Genomic DNA, 18,403 nt, shown 5'->3' with positions numbered 1-18,403 from the left:
AAATCCCACATTATAAAAGACTACCGTTGCTAAACTCGGGCGTTGGAGAAATAAACCGCTCCATAATTACTGTCGCTCGCATCTCTCCCGGGTCGCTTTAATTTTATAGAGAATACCCACTCGAGACGTAGAACGGCGTCTCGTTACTCGCGATAAATACGTCGAGGGACGAAAAGAGGAAAATGACTTGTCCATTTTCCACGACGTTTTGTCCATTAAATATTGTAGGCAGGATACATTTATGCGTGTGTATCTAGAGCTTAAGAGAACTCTCTAATTTTCGTAGAAATCTTTTATTTCATTAATTTTCAACGTTCCACGATTTCGGGGGAATTTTATTATGGATATATTTTTATATATATATAAAAAAAAAAATCTTCAACAATCGACAAAGTATGTATTACATTTTATTACGTCTCAAGAAAACTCTATATTTGATATCTATAAAATGATATTCATTGAAAGTAAACGCGAAACTTTTCTTTTATAAATAAATTAAGATGTGCAAAAATCTCTCGCTCTCTTAAATGATCCCGATAGTTGAATTTCTACAGAAACGCAAAGGCTAAAGTGAACTCGACGAATAGGATGAATAGCGATAGATGCCGAGAAATGAGAAATTATACCGCGACGCGTAAAATGCCGACGTTTAGCGATGCAATCAATATACTTATCAAAGCTGTCTCAAACAAGAAAATTCTTCGCGAAAATTTCGCCTGAGCGCGCAAGCGTTTTCATTCGCGGGATTTTCTGTGAAAAAAAAATATAGGCGCGTCGTACGATGCTTTTCCGCGCGACGAGAACAATTACTTTATTACGATTTGGAACATCGAAGCAGCGGGGAAGATGACGGAAACGAATATCGTATTAACAAAGAGCATTGACGTTGCGAATTTGCGACGAAGAAAAAATATTAGCTACGATGTTCAAAAATCTATCAAAGATATTTTCACTCTACTTTCGTTTTGTTCCTAATAAATCTTTCTTCCCCTTCGCCCTCGATACTGCGTTTTAATACGTCTTATCGATATTACAATCCAAACAGCGTTTTGCACCTTTCCACAATGACATAATATCATGTTGATCGTGCACATGATTATAATTAAGAGCAATTTACCAAGTGTGAGAAATAAAATTAATAACAAAAATCCTAAGAAAATAATAGAGTTTTTTATACAACAGAACGCGCAATCATAAATGATTACAAAGATGATAACGTGGCATTGTTTGAAGCATGATATAATTTGATTATAATTGACGATTACAAGCGAATTGCATTAACGTTCGTTAGGTAACTAAACTAGGTAACTTTGTTCTTTAGTCCTTTATGGAAGCCCTTCCATCTCTCCTTTATAGATTATATAGTAGGGCTTATGGTCTGAAAAGAGAAAGTTAACTAAAATTAATTAATCAACTATTATATGATCGGATCTAATATAATCCAAAAGGGCCATCATTTTTTAATTTTTCTATAATTCTCGTAATTGTGTACACGTCTATTTATCGTATTTAATAGGTAAAATTGAGAAGAGAGAGAGAGAGAGAGAGAGAGAGAGAGAGAGAGCTGTTGCACTTGTAAATTACAACATTATTTATACAAATCATCTAGGAGATAAAGATCGCTTTACATTTAATAATTATGTAATCACGGTTATATCGGTTGATAATAAATAAAGTTTGCAAAATTATCAGTTTGCAAAAGCAATTGACACTAAGCAAAAGATTTTTAATACGCATTGGAGCACTTCATTACGCGCGATATTAAAATTATTAACGATAACATGAATCGCGAAACGATTAACCACCGGCAGCTGACGCAGATATTATGTATGTATATGTACGTATGTGTACGATTCGCGCCAACTGTTCTATCATTTTTCGCTAATATCGTAAAAATATGCATTTTTGTTTGACCTCAATTTTTCGAAATACTTAACCATATCCGAGATATGAAATTGCCACGTAAAAATATTCCAATATTTCGTGCAATAGCACGCACGAATCGAGTATCGAATCAATTAAACGTTACGCGTTTCACGTAGTATCAGAGAAAGTTGTGAAAATATATAATATCACGCATAAGCGACTAAAAGTTTGATTACAAAATAATATTTTTATTTAACGAGAAAACGTAAAACAATAATATCAGTTTTAATTATCGAAATAATTCATAAAATCTACATCTACAATGGCTTACAATCTTTTCGCGATCTAAAAAAACGCGAGAGGATTAACTATTCGCCATGTAGCAAGCGAATAGTAAAATCGAGTTGTAGGTATTAAACGGAACTCCGGTAAAAAGAGCAGGAACGAAGAAAGACGCGAAAGGAGATCCTTTCCAGCTGGTCGTTTCACGGTGGACGGTTTAATTCTGGAATCTCGTTACTACGTGTACTGGACAGAAAAAAACGAGAGAAAGAGAGAGAGAGAGAGAGAGAAAAAGGATCCCGATCCGATGAAGACGAGAAGGAAAGAGAGACTGGAGCAGGCGGTAACAAAGTTGAGCCCGACGAAAGCCTCGTCTCCGATTATCCACTGGCCTCCTCCAGAGTTGCGGATAACGCGACACACCCGCGTGTAATTCGCACCGGTGACGTTGATAACCACAAGCGCGACAATTATTATCTTAGCCAGAGTTTCTTAATAATTTTTACGAGACCATTAACTCATCGAGTTAACACGGTTCATCGAGACAAAGAGAGAGAGAGACAGAGATATGCCCTTAGATTCTCTCCTAGAATGACGAATTCTTTGGAAGAGTAGCGGGTTAATGAAAATATTTCAAACATCGGATTATTCAAAATTCGCTAGTGATCCCTTATGCAATTCGCAATCGCGTTTATTGTTAATAAATTATAATATAATTCCAATAAAAATCCATAAATTATTGTCACAAACATACGCAATAACATTTTCCTGAAATATTTATAACACGTTTAAAGCGGTATGATAGACGACGAGAAGATTAATGTGTTTAACTGGTCTCATGTTCTAAAATTACTGTTTCTTCCTTTATCATTGGTACCGTTGACATCTGTGTAGGCCTTACAATATGATGATAATTAATGGCAATGTCGATGCGCTGCCGCATATATTTTATACCGTGCCCATAAACCAGGCGTGAATAATTTTCCAGCTTGTTACGAGGAAATCTGCACGGAAAACTCGTGTTATACTCCCCTTGTTTGCTCTCGCTTGTCACTTACGCGGTGCATCTATATTCCCTCGCGTGTGTCGCGCCTCGCACGTGAATTACATGATCTCATTGACGCTACCACAAAACGACACCCTCTCCAACATTACAACGTAATTGCATTTCGCGTACGACTATCGCTATTCTAGCACAAATTAAAGCCTATTTGAATTTGCCTTTATGAATTTGTCACGAGTAACCATGATTAAAACTTTAGAGAATTTGATAGAAAATTTCGAAAGTTTTGAAAAGAAATTGAGAATATTTTTAATTGATATTAGAAAGTAATTCGCTTCTCATCGATTGCGATTATTTCATTGAAATTTACAAAAATGATGGATAATTTAAACGAGTAACACGAATTCTATTAAACTATTGTAATAATTTATTTATACGAGTATAGAGAGAAATTGTCGCGAAGATTGTCAAGGAAATTAAAATTTCGAAAATTGTATTTACGCTTTAAATTTTAATCATCTAGGATAACAACGAATGTTCTTTACGTCGGATTAATGCAAAAAATAAGAGGATAATTGTAGAATGATTGTAGCAATCGAGCTTAAGACCATTTTCTCGTTCGAAGAGCGAAATTGACGAAATACTCTATTGAACAGAACGGAAACCCTGAGCTGACCAATACACTCCATCTTGGAGCAAACTTGGAAGGCACTTTCTGAACGATACGCGTGATTGGAAGAGCTTGAAACGTCGTCTCGCGATGCCTTCGGGAGGAAACGTCCCGAACACTTCGAAATTTCACAGAAGATTTAAAATTGTTGATATCAGCAATTCTGTGCCGACAAGTGTTTTGTCGTAATCAGCTTCTTAAAACGCATACACTAACGTGTTACCGCATTATCAACATTTTGCAACCATCAAAGTTTAACAATCACATTGCGTGTTTCGTGCGATTAATACATCCTCTCTCTCTCTCCCTCTCTCTTAACTTATCTCAATATCGTGAAATAACACGAAGAGAATATTTCTCGGATTTATGCTTATTTAACTTATGCGAAATTTTATTTAACTTTTTTGCATGATTCGCTTGTAAAGTTTTATCGTACATTTTACATCGAGATTCTTTATTTTAATAAAATAAACGCCTCCGCATATTACTACTATCGAACATTTCTCTTTAGTTTATTATCGTATGATGTGCATTGTTGAGAAATAGTCTCTCTCGTAATTAAAAAAAAAATTTAAATTATTTACACATTATTATTAATGCAAATAATTTTTTGATATCTAAAATTGACACCCTTCTACTTTTATCGAATATTATCTACCGAATTTGTTTGGCAAATGATCTCGTTGAAAGCAATGTAACGAATCATTATTCTTAGGAATAAAATCTTTTTCCCTTTGCGTTTTCTCTCAAACTACGTATCTTAAACGTAGTATGAAAGTCATTGACCCGTGGGAACGCTGACATTGTTTTTTTCTTTCGTAAGCACTCTTAGTTAATCGTCACTTAAGAAATAATTCAACTACGCTTTATTGCGTAGCTGTAAAACTTTACAAAGAGCGAAAGATTTTCTTCTATACATTGTATTTTGTATGTTATATTCATATTCTTGATTTTTTTTCTCTTCTATCTCACAATTTGCAGATGTAGAGCCCGTTACATCTCTAGTATTTTATTGTGTAATTTATGAATAAATTAAATTAAACAAAAAAGAATTTGTGTGTCTACTGCGAGAGAAAGATCAATTTATTATTGGGGGGGGGGGGGAACTAAGAAATAAGAGAAAACTTTTCAGTGATTTTATAAGTGTTAAACAAGAATCAAGTTGTTATAAAGCGACAATTTAATTTAAATAAATCATATAAAAATTTGGAATACTTCATTAAAATGTACGATACAAATTATTCTCGAATCAATTTTTAATATAAAAATTAAGAATTTTGCTTTTAAAGATTTAACTATCTCGACAAAAGTATTGTACGTGAAAAAAAATTTGACGAATTATAAAATATCTCGACTAAATTATATAAATTTTCCGTAACTGACATAAAATTGAAAGTCTTCCGTGTTTTCTGACATTGTCTCGGACAATATTTGATTTACTGTCGTCTTCCAGTTTATTCTATCAGTCTTTATCTTCGGCGATATTGCGCGTTTTCATTTTCACGCATATCATACTTTTCCAAAGATAGTAGACATTTAAGAAAATTTGCGTAAATATAAGTCAAAATTTCACTTAAAGCTTGCAGAATATCTTTTTAGCAATGCTTTGTTGGATAATTTTTATCATTCGACGTAAGGTAATCTCTTTTCGTAAAGCTGTGTTCTTTTGATTCTCATTGAGTTGTCTTCCAATTTATTTTCTTTGTACTTCTCATTATCTTTTTATATCCTGCCGCCTGCCTGAAGGGATTTCACTTCCTTAAAGATGTAGGAAGCAAAAATAAAAGTATTAAAATAATATTATTTTATAAACGAACATCGACAAGCCATTTTTATATATAAAACAAAATAATAAATATTCTTAAAAATACACTTTTTTATAAAAACTAAACGTTAATATATTTCTAAAATGTAAATTCTTTGAATCAAGATTTTTTATTTAATTAGTACTTTTTATAATACAATTGATTATTCAACCGTCTTTTCTTCACGAAAATTTAAGCGCCTATAAAAGCGATCAATTGTTTGCATATCGTACGGTAAACACTAATAATAATCGCGATTAAACGGTTGAGGGATATTGGCTAGGAACGCAATGTGGGGTGTGCGTGTTCTCTTAACCCAATTTCGAGACGAATTTCATCCCTCGTTGGAGCAAACTCTGCATGGCGTGTGGGTGTCCAGATTCCAGCAACCGAATTACGTTCAATTTGAGATGACGTAACTGTGCACGTTCTCTTGACCCAGCATCCGTACACATATACATATACGGGGAATGCTTCAAAAATCATATCCAGAGAATTTAATAAAAGCTCATATCAGCGTGAATCAACGTTTTTTATTTTTTAATCTTTTCTCGTGCATCAAAGTAAAGATTTTAAATAGGAAAATATTAAAGAGTCGAAAATATACAAATTATATATATATATATATATATATATATATATATGTGCACACACACATTATCATAAGAAAAAAAAAAATTTAATTTATAATAGAAGCAGCCATCCATTAAGCACCACATGTTTCTGACTGCAGCTTTTAGATAATATTGCTACTGATTTTACCTCACACATATTTTCAAGAGATGATATTTTGTAGTAATAAAAAAGAGAGAGAGAGAGGCAATGTTTAATAAAAAGCATAACGCGAAGAGAATTCTCATTCTCAACTTATTCCCGCTACATTTATCAAACTTCTTTTCCCTTTTCACACTTTTCTTGTTTTTTATATTCCCTCTCTCACGTCTTTTTAATTATTCGCGATTTTTTCCTTCTCATATGATTAATTAAAATTTCATGGTTTTTCTTACGTTCTAATCTATCTCTCACGCGATATTTAAACATTCTCGGCAAAATAAAAATAGCTGCGATACAATAATTTTTTACGTGTAAGTAACTAATTATAAAGATGCAATTGAAATATTAATTATTACGCGATTATTAATTAGATAATTAACTATATAATAATTATTAATACTTTGGTTACTTACTGTTTGTATAAAGTAAAGAATGGGAAAATTTTCACGAAATTTATCATTTATCATCACGTTTTTACGTTCAAACAATAATAAATATAAAAAGTTTATTTCAAGGTTTGCAAAAATTGCAATCGCATAGAAATTAATATGCAAATTTCATTTCAAACGGAAACATCTTTCTTTTTAAAATATTTATTTTTATTAGAATTTTTTTCTCTAAAACATAAGTCATTCTCTCTTTGTCAGTATTGTATAATTCAATATTCGATATCTGCACGGAACGGATATCCAATATCTATGCGGCGATCATGCATAACCAATTCGACGATATTAGGCTCTCGAATGCATGTCAGAGAAAGAGAGAGAGAGGAGCGCAAGCGTGTGTCGGTTAGACGTATAGGATATATCGCCAAAAATGAGAAAACAGAAAGAGAAAGAGAGAAGAGGGGTGTAACCGGCGGTGCAAGCCACAATGATTTCGATATCGACCGATCTCGAAACGATCGGGAATCCGCATATCTTTGGCATTGCATTGTCGCGAATCGGTCGGCGCTTTTACGATCGGTGAAAAATCCGGCGAATAATACCTAGACGATGTCTGCTTGTAAAAGGCGGCCGCCGCGCCGCCCCACGTCGCTGAAATGCGAAAGAAATAGGAGCTATTTATCGTGCTCGTTCGGCCATAAAGTCGATAGATCGACGTGTCCGTCCGCGTTTAAACGTAATTAAAAATACTCCACGGACACACAAGCGGAACGAGATCTGACGAGATTTTATTTTTATATCCGATCGTGGCGCATTCGCGAGCCCTAATAGATGAGGCTGGAAATATCGAGGTAGTTGCTACTTTGTGCCGGAGACGCATTGACGTCTCATTGATCCAATACGTCGTTGTATCCTCCTAGGGTATTTTTTTTCTCTTTCTCCTCTCTTTTTCCCGTTTTTCCCTTTATCTTATTTATTTAAAGCATATAGCTTTAACACGGAATGTCACGAGAAACGGAAATTCACGTTAGTTTTCTTGCATCACAATCCAAGATCCGACAAGTAAACGCGCCTGCTTTACAAAGATATAAAATTTTCTCTACATATTTTCATACATTACAATATATACCATAATATCGTGCTATTCGTTGGTAATATCAATAATTCACAAATCGAAAATAGCCGATGGTCACAATATCGCGGTTTTTAAAAGGCACGAAAGGCTTATCGGCTCGAATGAAGAATCTATAAGATGACGAGATAAAAGGCTAAAGAGATTTAAAGTAGAGCGATACGGGATTGAAAAAAGATTGTAGTACAAAGTTGAGATGGATCTGAAGAAAAGACGCGTATTTACCGTCGATGTCGCAGTCACTATTCCCAATATATTCCTTTGAACTGTAAATGCAATTGCTCACGGCAAAATCTATCAAAGTGTCTCGCGCGCTTTAGGTAGCCATAACAAACGATGATACGACAAATGTGCGAAATGGACTGGTATTTTGTGTAATGGCATATTCGAAGAACGATAACTAAATGCAGATTTCCACCCTTTAATTTATACCATTTCGATATAAAACGTCTGGCGCCGATTTCCAAGCGCCGACTCTTTAGAGCAATCCTTTTTGCATATTCAATATTCAGCTTTTTAGCGTAAAATCGCGTCAACTTTTTTCAAGGAAATAACGCATACACTTTGCATGGGATTTCCATCGTCCTCCGCGAGGGCATTACGTATTAAAAAGTAATTCAATAATTCAAACGTTTGCAAATATCTTTTACTACCCAAATCTTTTTCCGCTCTTTCTCGGAGATGCAAAATATTACTCGGCAAAAATGCGAAAGACACCGAGCTCTACTTCTTATCGCGGATGATGCGCGGTATATGTAAATTATATAAATTATTCAACCATGCTCCAATATTCAAATTTTCCCCATCCCCCTTCTCTCCTCCACGCATAGTCGTAATGACGCTGTAACACTGCCGAGAGTGGAGAGTGAACCACGAGCCAGGCGATAACGAGGATCGAATTAATCAAATTACAGCCGCGTCATTTCGCTCGCATGCGTCGCTCTTCATAATTATCACAATAATCGCGATTGCGATAACGACTCGCTCTTTTTCTTCCGTATCAAAGGGAAATTCATCGATTTCGGATCGTCATTCGTCCACAGAACAGAAATGTACCTCCAATCGAGCGTATGGTGTACCAAGATCGATCTCTCGAAACGGAAAATAAGCGATGCGTGCACGTATATTCGATACGGGGAGATGAAGGTGGATGAAGAGGGAGGAGGAGGGGGGACGTGAGAATGAGCGTGGGGAGAGACGGGGTGACTGCGTACACGCGCATGCACCCATCTATCGGTCATCCGTACACTTTTGCCCCAGTAACCGACACCCCTCCGTCGCTCCAGTTATCCGCCCTCGCCCGCGGCACGCATAAGCCGCGTATATACGCGTATCATTTTTCCACGATGCGAAACGAAACACGCACCAACGCCCGCGACACTCGCATGGGATAGACGCGTTCCAGTTACGAACACGATGTGTGTTTCCTAACGGCAATTTTTTTCATACCCCATTTTTACTGTTTCTGCTTTGGGAACGATTTTTTTTTTCTCGTCGCATAAAAACCTCCCAACAGATCTTTCACTGTGAAAAAGTGAATATCTCGCGAAATTCTGTTTGCGTATAGCTTTGCGGTGCTTGATTTTTACCAGCGCGCCACAATTTGTACAATATCTCCTCTTTTCTCTCCATCCACTATTATAATTTACAAGTTATACGCAAGTGTCAAGTTAAAAGTCAAAATATTGGAAAAGATACTTTAATATTAATGTATACAAAAAATAATTTATTTATGCAACATTGTAATAGTTTAGTTTTTACAATTAAATCAATTTTCTTATCATGTTAAAACAAGAAAATAAAGGCGCTTTTTTTCTTTTTTTTTTTAGCTTCGAGATTAAACGCCGTACGCGCGCGCGTTTAAAACATATCTTTATCTGTATTTCAATTCGATCCAGTTTCATCCGACTCGATAAGTATACAGAGATACTTTCTCGAGACTCGAGATTCGAACAACGGTGTAATAATTGTCCGAGACGCGAACATTCATGATTCAATCGATGTGAATGTGCAGCGATAAGGACGTTGCCACACGTTGAAACTCTGTTCGAACGTTAATTGTGAAAAGTGAAAATAATTTTCGTGTGATAAATTTTCAAAAATATTCATGCCGCACTTGATTAACTTGAGGATTATTGTGTAACAGGTTGATATATTTTAAATATGATAAAATCTGCGACGCGGAGCGTGGCGGAGATAATTTTGTTTGCAACCGGCAGGAGAATGAAATTTTTTCTATCCCGACAACAACACAGATGCTTTTAATATCTGACCTTTACTTCGCTTTGAGCGCAGCTTATTTCAAACTTGCAGCTTGAAAGCAAAACTACGTGAGAAAGTTTCTTCTTTAAAATCTCTAACTTATTAATAATATATTATTTTTCATTAAAATTTTCTTTTTATTATATAAATGTCATCATCCATTTTTCTATTTATTAGTAAATAAAAATTAACAGATACCAATCATTTCTTTCTTTGTCGGAATATCATCATCATCTATCATTATTTTCCTATTCTGTCTGACACTTAATATCCATAACTACTGAGCTCTTACGTTTGTCATCCATTATCGATTATTATTTTTCACGTTTAACAATCGCATAATTTATAATTGCAAAATACTTTCAACGATAGCTATTTACTGATGCAATAGTTGTTACATCTAAACGCGTTTATAGGAATAAACTGATAGACGTTTCGATAAGAGATAATCTTGTTGAATTTTCTCTCGAAACCTCATATCCATTTTATACTCACAATCAAATATTCGTAATGTCCGAAACGATCAACAACATACAGTATTAACATTGTTAACAATAATAACATTATTAATAAAATAGATAAAACTTTTCTTATCGAATTATTTTGTAAACATATTAAAGTTAAAAGATGCTAATCAAATACACGTTTATATTTTCTGGTTCTCTTGCAAAATAGTTATAATTGCGACACCGTTTTATGTATACGCTATATTTACGATGAAATATTGGAAATAATAAAAGGGATAAAATGATCGCGAATCGTTGGTTTTGCGAATAATAGCGCCAGGCAACGATATGGTCATCGTGTGGCGAGCGTAACAATAATCGCTACTCGAATGTTTCAAATCGCCGGCCGTCGTTCACAATTCTGTCGATATCCGATCTCTATCGGCTTTAACTCTTCACGGTTAACGACGGCTATCCAAAATTGATAATAATCATCAATTAATCGTATTTGTACGATATAAGCAACGAATCCCCGCGAATACCTGAGGATTTTAAAATGCACACGCGAGTTTACGTTAGTTGAAACGTAGTTCTCGATATCATTCGTATGAATAAATTCGGTTTGTTTTGTACTACAACGTTCATATTTCTTTGCGATATTTCCATCGTCCTAATTTCGCAGCTAATCGAATCACGTTTCCATTCGGGATGCTTCGTGATTTTACAATCCGCGCATACGCGAAACGAATTCTTCGTCCTCCTAAATCAACAGTGCTTTCAGTCCTTATTCCATACCCGAAGAGTTCTTCCACCATGCACTCGTGCATGTCTGACTATCGTCGTTCATCTCGTTAACGACGAGTGCTCACATCCATTAGAGAGACGCGTGGTAGATTATATATTTCACTTTCGCCAGATTAAAAGAGGAGCCGAGTATGACGCGGGGGTGGCCAAATATAACGAATTCATATTTCCTAACCGATATCAACGGCGCGGTTATTAATAGTCGTTATTAGATTAAAAATTGTCAATGTTTATTTATTAATTAAAAATCTCACACGTGGATTAAATTTTTCTTTTTGGTATATAAATCTCTAACAAGACCGATGGTAGTCTGCATTTTTAACAAAATATGAGGAATATACGATAATTAACGAAAGAGACAAAGCGAGAGAATGTGTGTGTGTGTGTGTGTGTGTTTCTCATTTCTCTAAAAATATAAATAATCAATTTTATGCTAATCAAATCTTCAAATTTCATTAATTTGACAGAGCGTGGAATATCATGTAGGTAAAATTGTTAGTAATTATAAAAACAATTTTTACACGAATTCATTTATCAATCATGTTCCTTTATCAATGAAAGAGTCGAATGATCTCGTGTAGAAAATTCCATTGCAGTCAATGCTCGCGGCTTTACGATTGGGAATCGCCGATAAAACCGGATTTACGGTTTAAAACCGTCCGTTCGAGTTTTTTTTTCAAACGATGACGATTACGCGCGTATAATGCCGACGACCGGAACCGCCACGATCGAAGACAAGTGTTAAGAACCGTTCGCGTCGATTTTATTGCCGGGGACGATGTGCAGCAAGTGCAGTGAGTGCTGCCAAGGATCTAGACACAGTGTGGACGCTAGCCCCACGCCAGGCTCCGATTCCGAGGCTTCAGGTAACGATAGCTGATTGTAAGGACGGATCCCAATCCGAGTATCCGTTACTATTTCAATCATTTTTTCTAGTTCGTATTAAAAATATTAATATCATAGGACATATAATAGGAGAGATGTTTCATTGTTTCTAAAATGAATAAATCCATTTAAATATAAATGTTCCAAAGAAATCTAGAGATAAAAAAAAAGTCAAGAACGTGCTAAGAACGTGGTTTCAGATATAAATCGATTAAATAGAAAGTCTCTTATCGTTAGCAAAACAAAATAAATATTTTTCTACATATTTATTTTATCGTCAACGATTATTAATTATCAATATATGAAAAGTATAATTTATTTTGAAAAATCCAAAAATCATCATTTTAACCCGTAAAAAGTATCTTTTGTAGAAATACCGATAATGGAACACGGCAAACTTTGCGCGATACTCTTTCGAAGAAAGTAGCTCGATTAAAGTTCAAGCTGGTAAAACAAGTTGTGTGAGTTTTGGATTGGGTTCACTTTGCCGTATGAATTTTCTCTTTGCTTTCGTTCGGTCCCCCTGTTTCTTTGCTCGTTCTTCTTTCGTCATAATCTCGACGCGCTTCGATATTTGCCGTGTTTTGCCTACTGAAACAATTTCTGTTTGCTTCTCATCGAGTAGAGCTTATTTCGAGCGTTCTTTCAACGGTTCGATAGCTACAGACACTGTTCAACTTTAGTTAAAGTTCAGATGCTTTTCTTTTCATATCATTTTTGCTTTCGCGATCAAACCGTTCGAGGCTGATAGAATATAAAAGAATATTCCGATTACATATATATAGCGCGAAATTATTATTCGCTTCCGCCTTTATTTCGAAAAATCTTTTTTTATTTTAAAAATTAGTTTCTCTATAGATTTTTGTAACTATTGAACAATTTCATAAAATTTGTATTTAAAGATATCTATCTTATTCTACTTTATCGTGGCTTTATCGCAACTTCTTGTAGCAAACGTTTATATAGCTAAAGTTAACGAAAGAGGTATAAGAGGCACTTGTATGTGATTCCAGCAGTAACGATATTTTATTATAACACAATAAAATAATAGAAACTTTCGCAAAGTTAGATTAACGACAGCGTAATAAAGATGCGGAGATGGTGTCAGAGCTTTCGTGACTTTACTTTATTTTGCTTTATTTTATCACGATCTCTCCTCTTCCCCGCGAATTTAAATACTAGTTAGCACATTTCTCTTCGTAACTTTCTTCTCCCGTTGATTTCATATTCAGTTTTTACCATGCTTACAGACATTAATTTTTCAATTTTCAAAATCGACTTTATCGAAAAATATTTTCTTTCATATATTATATATGGAAAAATTATTTTTTACTTTGTATTATCCACTATGAAAGATATGTGTGTAAACATTTCTTCATATAAATATAAGTTTTTCTATCAAGGGGTGACGTTAACTTGACGTAAAAGTGGCAACACGTTCTCGCTCAATCTTGTATATCGTTATGCATCGCGCATAACATATCGTACGCGTTAGCAATAATGTAACTAAACTTTTCTATAATCTGTGCATTGGGTACAAATATTTTCGAGTATTATGTTCGATATCGAGATTTATTGTTAGACCCTCTGATAGATATATTTTATCGATTTTCTCTTCGCACATTTTAACTCAGTTCAATCTGTTTTTCTCATTCGCTTTTCCTCCGGCGAATTTCCCGTTCTGTTATGGCACTGGCTATTTCTCGGCGTACACAAACTCTTCTTTGTACGAGGTGGATAGAAAGTATTCGCGGAGCTCTTTCTCAAATATGAGTATTCCGAGACGCGTATGCCGTCGATTTTTTGCCACTCCCTCGCGGTATGTTTGTCAAAGATTTTACACCATACAAAATTGTGAATAACGCTCGTGTGTGCAAATTGAAAGAAGGAATCAACGACAGCTAACCGACAAAATCAGCATTTAAATTTATATTGAATGCTTGATGCTCGTGTGAAGAGAAATGACATAATATCCAAATAATTTATAAATACTTATTAAATAAATAAATATCATTCGTTTTATAATGACCAGAAATTAACAAAAAAAAAAAAAAATAATATTATCTTCTGTATACTTTATAATCTATAAGTTTATATTGGCTTGATCTTAATAAATCTTAATAAAATCTTGCAAAGTTCGCTTATATGTCATACAATTCATATCATGACCGAGTATCACGATAATCCGTCTACCTAGAAAACAGTAATCAGGATTATTTCCTCGCTGAGTTGAATCCCGGGTTCTCCGGGATTTTATCTTTAGGTGCCGCGTTTATCACTAAAATCTCCAGATAATAAATGAGAGATGACAAAGGAAATTATTTTGGTTTATTACGCGATCATCCTTTTGTCCTTAAACAATTTTATATTTTTAAAAAATATATGATATTCGCGCGATATAATATTATATTTGATAATATATCAATATGTATGTGATATACAACAAATATGTAACGATACAGAAAATATTATCATTTATTTAACCGGTTTAACCCAATTTTCATATAAATTTCACGCAAACTCCAACATCCAATCGGTCTTTTAATCGACGCGCAAACAGCACACACGCACAATGCGTGTTAACTACCATGTGTTAATTTTCATCGAAAAATATCCTATGGTGCAATCGCGCCGATCGCTTTTTTGCCGAAAGCGACATGTTTCGCCAATTACGCGACAACGATCATCCGCAACGCGGGATTCGCGAAATACCCATTGTCGACAGAACGATCAATCGATGACGTGGACATAGAGCACTACAATTTCTGTTTCCGGGCTTGGCGTACGTATAACGAACATTCTTTCCAGAAAATCGGAATATAAATTCCGTTTATTGTGCCAAACGCGCCGTGAAAAAGTCCCGAATTCTCAACGGACTCGTAAACAAAGTCTATGCGCTTCGAAAGAAAGTGATGAAAAAGTACGCGAGAGAGCTTTCTTATCCGCACCGGAAAGATGTTCACCCTTCTTCGCTTTTCTTAATATCAGCACTTTGATATCATTGTTTGAAAAACTAAATTTAGAGGAGCGATTTACGCATAAAAAGTACGTTTAAAAGATTACTTATTTTTAATTGCTTATTAATCGTAAATATTATTATTTTAATATTGTGTTTAACTCAAGAAACTCGTCGACAAAACTATAATTAATATATTTTTTCCTCCCCCTCCCTCCCTCCCTCCCTCCCTCGTATAAACAATAGTAAAACGCGTTAAAGACGTAGAGTAGTATTATTAATGAATATTGGCCTACTAAATGAGCTTTCTGAAGAGAATGGGTCATCGTGGTATAAATCTAAATTCATATCTCCCGTATGGCTGAGAATGCGGAGATAGTTACATAGAAGATCATTATAAATTTACATAGTCGAGTATATATGCACCGTCAACTCGGATAAGCAATAGCAACGTAACACAATATACACACATACACACACATGTATAACCGTATGTATATACAATCGACATAAAATATACGTGACTCGCATTTTCGTTTATAGTACATATATATTGTATATAAACATAAACACGCGCATGCACAGAATATCCATAATCAATTACATGCAAAGAGTGTTGATATTTTAATTATTAATTATTGCGATATAAAAATATATATGATAATTTAATAAACAAGTTTTTTTTTCTCTTTTTGCAATTCATATCCTTTACGTTTCCAGAGACATAAAAATATATAAAAAGATCCATAGGCGATAACTTACTTAAGCTTGGGACATCCTATGGATATAGATACGCGACGCATAGAATATACGCACAATCGATATACGATGTTCGATTTACAATTTGTCACGTGTGTGCGTGTGTGTATGTGTAACAACGTACGCTTTGCATAAATATATATATATATATACGCACGTAGTATACGCATGTCCATATACACGCGCGCATGCATACGAGATGCATCTCGGTTCGATTTCGCGCTTTAGTTTGCAGTTTGTCATATGTCGACGTGCACTTTGCATAAATATACGAAGCGTGCAAATAAATGAGACGGGACGAAAAAAAAAAAAGAGGTCTCGGGCATCGTGAGAACGCTCGGTTGATTTTCGCGCGATTATGCATGCGTGGCCACAGCTTTATATGGAAGGTATACAAATAATAGATTCATATATTCAGGTAAAATATATACAAGAAATATGTATATATTTTAATTTACAAAACACTTATCCAACAATTTGTAGAGGGTGAGTTCTAAATCATGGATATCAAATATATTCTTTTGCAAAAATAAATCGAGATGTATGGTACGTAGAATAACATTTTTTTCCGTATGAGGCTTTTCTCGAGAAAGTTGATTCTAAGAATTGTAAAATTAATAACATTAATATTTTTTAAGCTTGAATGATTTCCATGACTTTTAAACGATAAAATTTAAATAGTGAGGAAAAAATAGCAAAACTATGATCATATGAGCCTCTTTATACATACGTGTACACACAGACTTTTCCATTTATAGATTTCTTTATAGTGACATATCGATCGCATAATACAAACTCACAACATATTATCAACGATTGACCGAGGAAAATAGTTTGATAATTTTGCAAAGTATACTTTTACATTTTCTCAAGTCCCTACTAGCTTGGAAAGTATCATATACATATACGAGGATGGCGGATTTCAACTAGGCCTCCGCAATATCCGTAACTTTCTGAAATTCACACTTTAGTCGATCCGGAACTTTCCGATACTAGTTACTAAAGTTTCCAGAAATTCCCAAACACGTACCTTACCACACTGTAATAATTGTAAATTTGCTGGAAACCAATATGTGTGCCTTTTTAAAACGAAAATAATTCATTTCTAATATATGGCTATTTAATCATATACGTACAATATATGTAATCTATTGTATAGAAAATGAAAAAAAAAAAAAAGATAGTATTTATTATCGTAGCTAGAAAAAGATATATATAGATATGTAAAAAAATATTATAGCAGACAATTGAAAATTATGATTGCATCCACAAATATTCTATATAGTTATAGAATATAATTTATAATTTTTGCATATATAATATATATTTCGCAAAGAAAATATATATCTCTAATTATTTTCTTGTCGTCAATTTTAAATCGTCTACATATTGCTTTCCTATTAATAGTTTTTCTTAATCGCTATTTTCTCTGTTTGTTTATAGAAGAAGAGTGGAATCCAGATGGCAAGGGGCGACAGTCGAATGATACCGGTGAGTTTTAATGTCTTTATACAATTTTATTCGCAAATGCAGTCCGGAATTTAGCCTCTCTTTTTTTTTTCTCCGCTACTTGCTTTAGTTAATTTAATTGTATGTAATTATATGATTGGTTGTTAATTAATTCCATTTTTATTTTTTCGATAATTTTCAACTGACAGTTAAAAGAGAAAAAATGGGATTTTTAAGTATGTTCCATAAGATGTAAAAAATTTGGCCGGTTAAACCGAATAAATGACAGATATGCTAATAAGATTATTCGATCGGCGTAAAAATGTGAGGAGTTTTGGCCTTTTCTTGAATCAAAGTAGCTAAATTTGTAGCACAGCCACACAAATGGCCATCTATTTGACTTCCTAGTCATTATTGTCTCACGAGATCGACTATTTCATGAAAGGATTATCCAGATTGCATTGCCTGCAATCGCCTTTGGCTCCCTCCTTTCCTCTCTTCTCGCTCTCGCCTCCTCCTTGGCCTTTAAGTAGACGCATTACGAGCTTAACTTAACCCTCGGAATTAGCGAGGTCTCAGTCGGGTTTCCCGAGTTCAAGTTTCACCCTTCTCCCTCCGTTTATTCTCTCAAGTGACTGCACCTTTTTCCCTCTCCCCTTCCTCCGTTTGTAGGCCGTGAAATTGATACGCCGAGTCTCTCGTCTTTATCTACGAGCCCATCCTGCTGCAACTACAGCAGATTCACGGCACAAAGTGATCGCCTTGCACGGAAATGCTCCAAGTAATGCCGAGTATTTTTAACTTGAAGCTAAAACAGATACAACCACGTATAACCGCGTATACACACGAATAAAGAATATTTTTTTAAAACGTGAAAATTTTTATCACGTAATTATCTCTTCTGTATCTACACACATATATTAT

At 34.6% G+C, this 18,403-nt stretch overlaps 1 protein-coding gene across 21 annotated transcripts in view; it reads left to right on the top strand.

The window, feature by feature from the left end:
- The window catches only part of LOC138936556 (uncharacterized), a 170,561-nt gene that overhangs the window by 60,716 nt on the left and 91,442 nt on the right, over positions 1-18,403 (top strand). For all 21 annotated transcript variants that reach the window (XM_070302033.1, XM_070302032.1, XM_070302030.1 and 18 more), the window contains one exon: positions 17,474-17,521. In XM_070302033.1, coding sequence (XP_070158134.1) covers positions 17,474-17,521 — 48 coding nt within the window. The remainder of the gene's footprint in view (positions 1-17,473; positions 17,522-18,403) is intronic.

This window comes from Polyergus mexicanus, unplaced genomic scaffold (assembly GCF_030449975.1).
Source record: "Polyergus mexicanus isolate NDT 795.1 unplaced genomic scaffold, iyPolMexi1.0 SCAF_9, whole genome shotgun sequence".
Classification (NCBI taxonomy): domain Eukaryota; kingdom Metazoa; phylum Arthropoda; class Insecta; order Hymenoptera; family Formicidae; genus Polyergus; species Polyergus mexicanus.
This window is presented reverse-complemented; position numbering and strand designations above follow the sequence as displayed.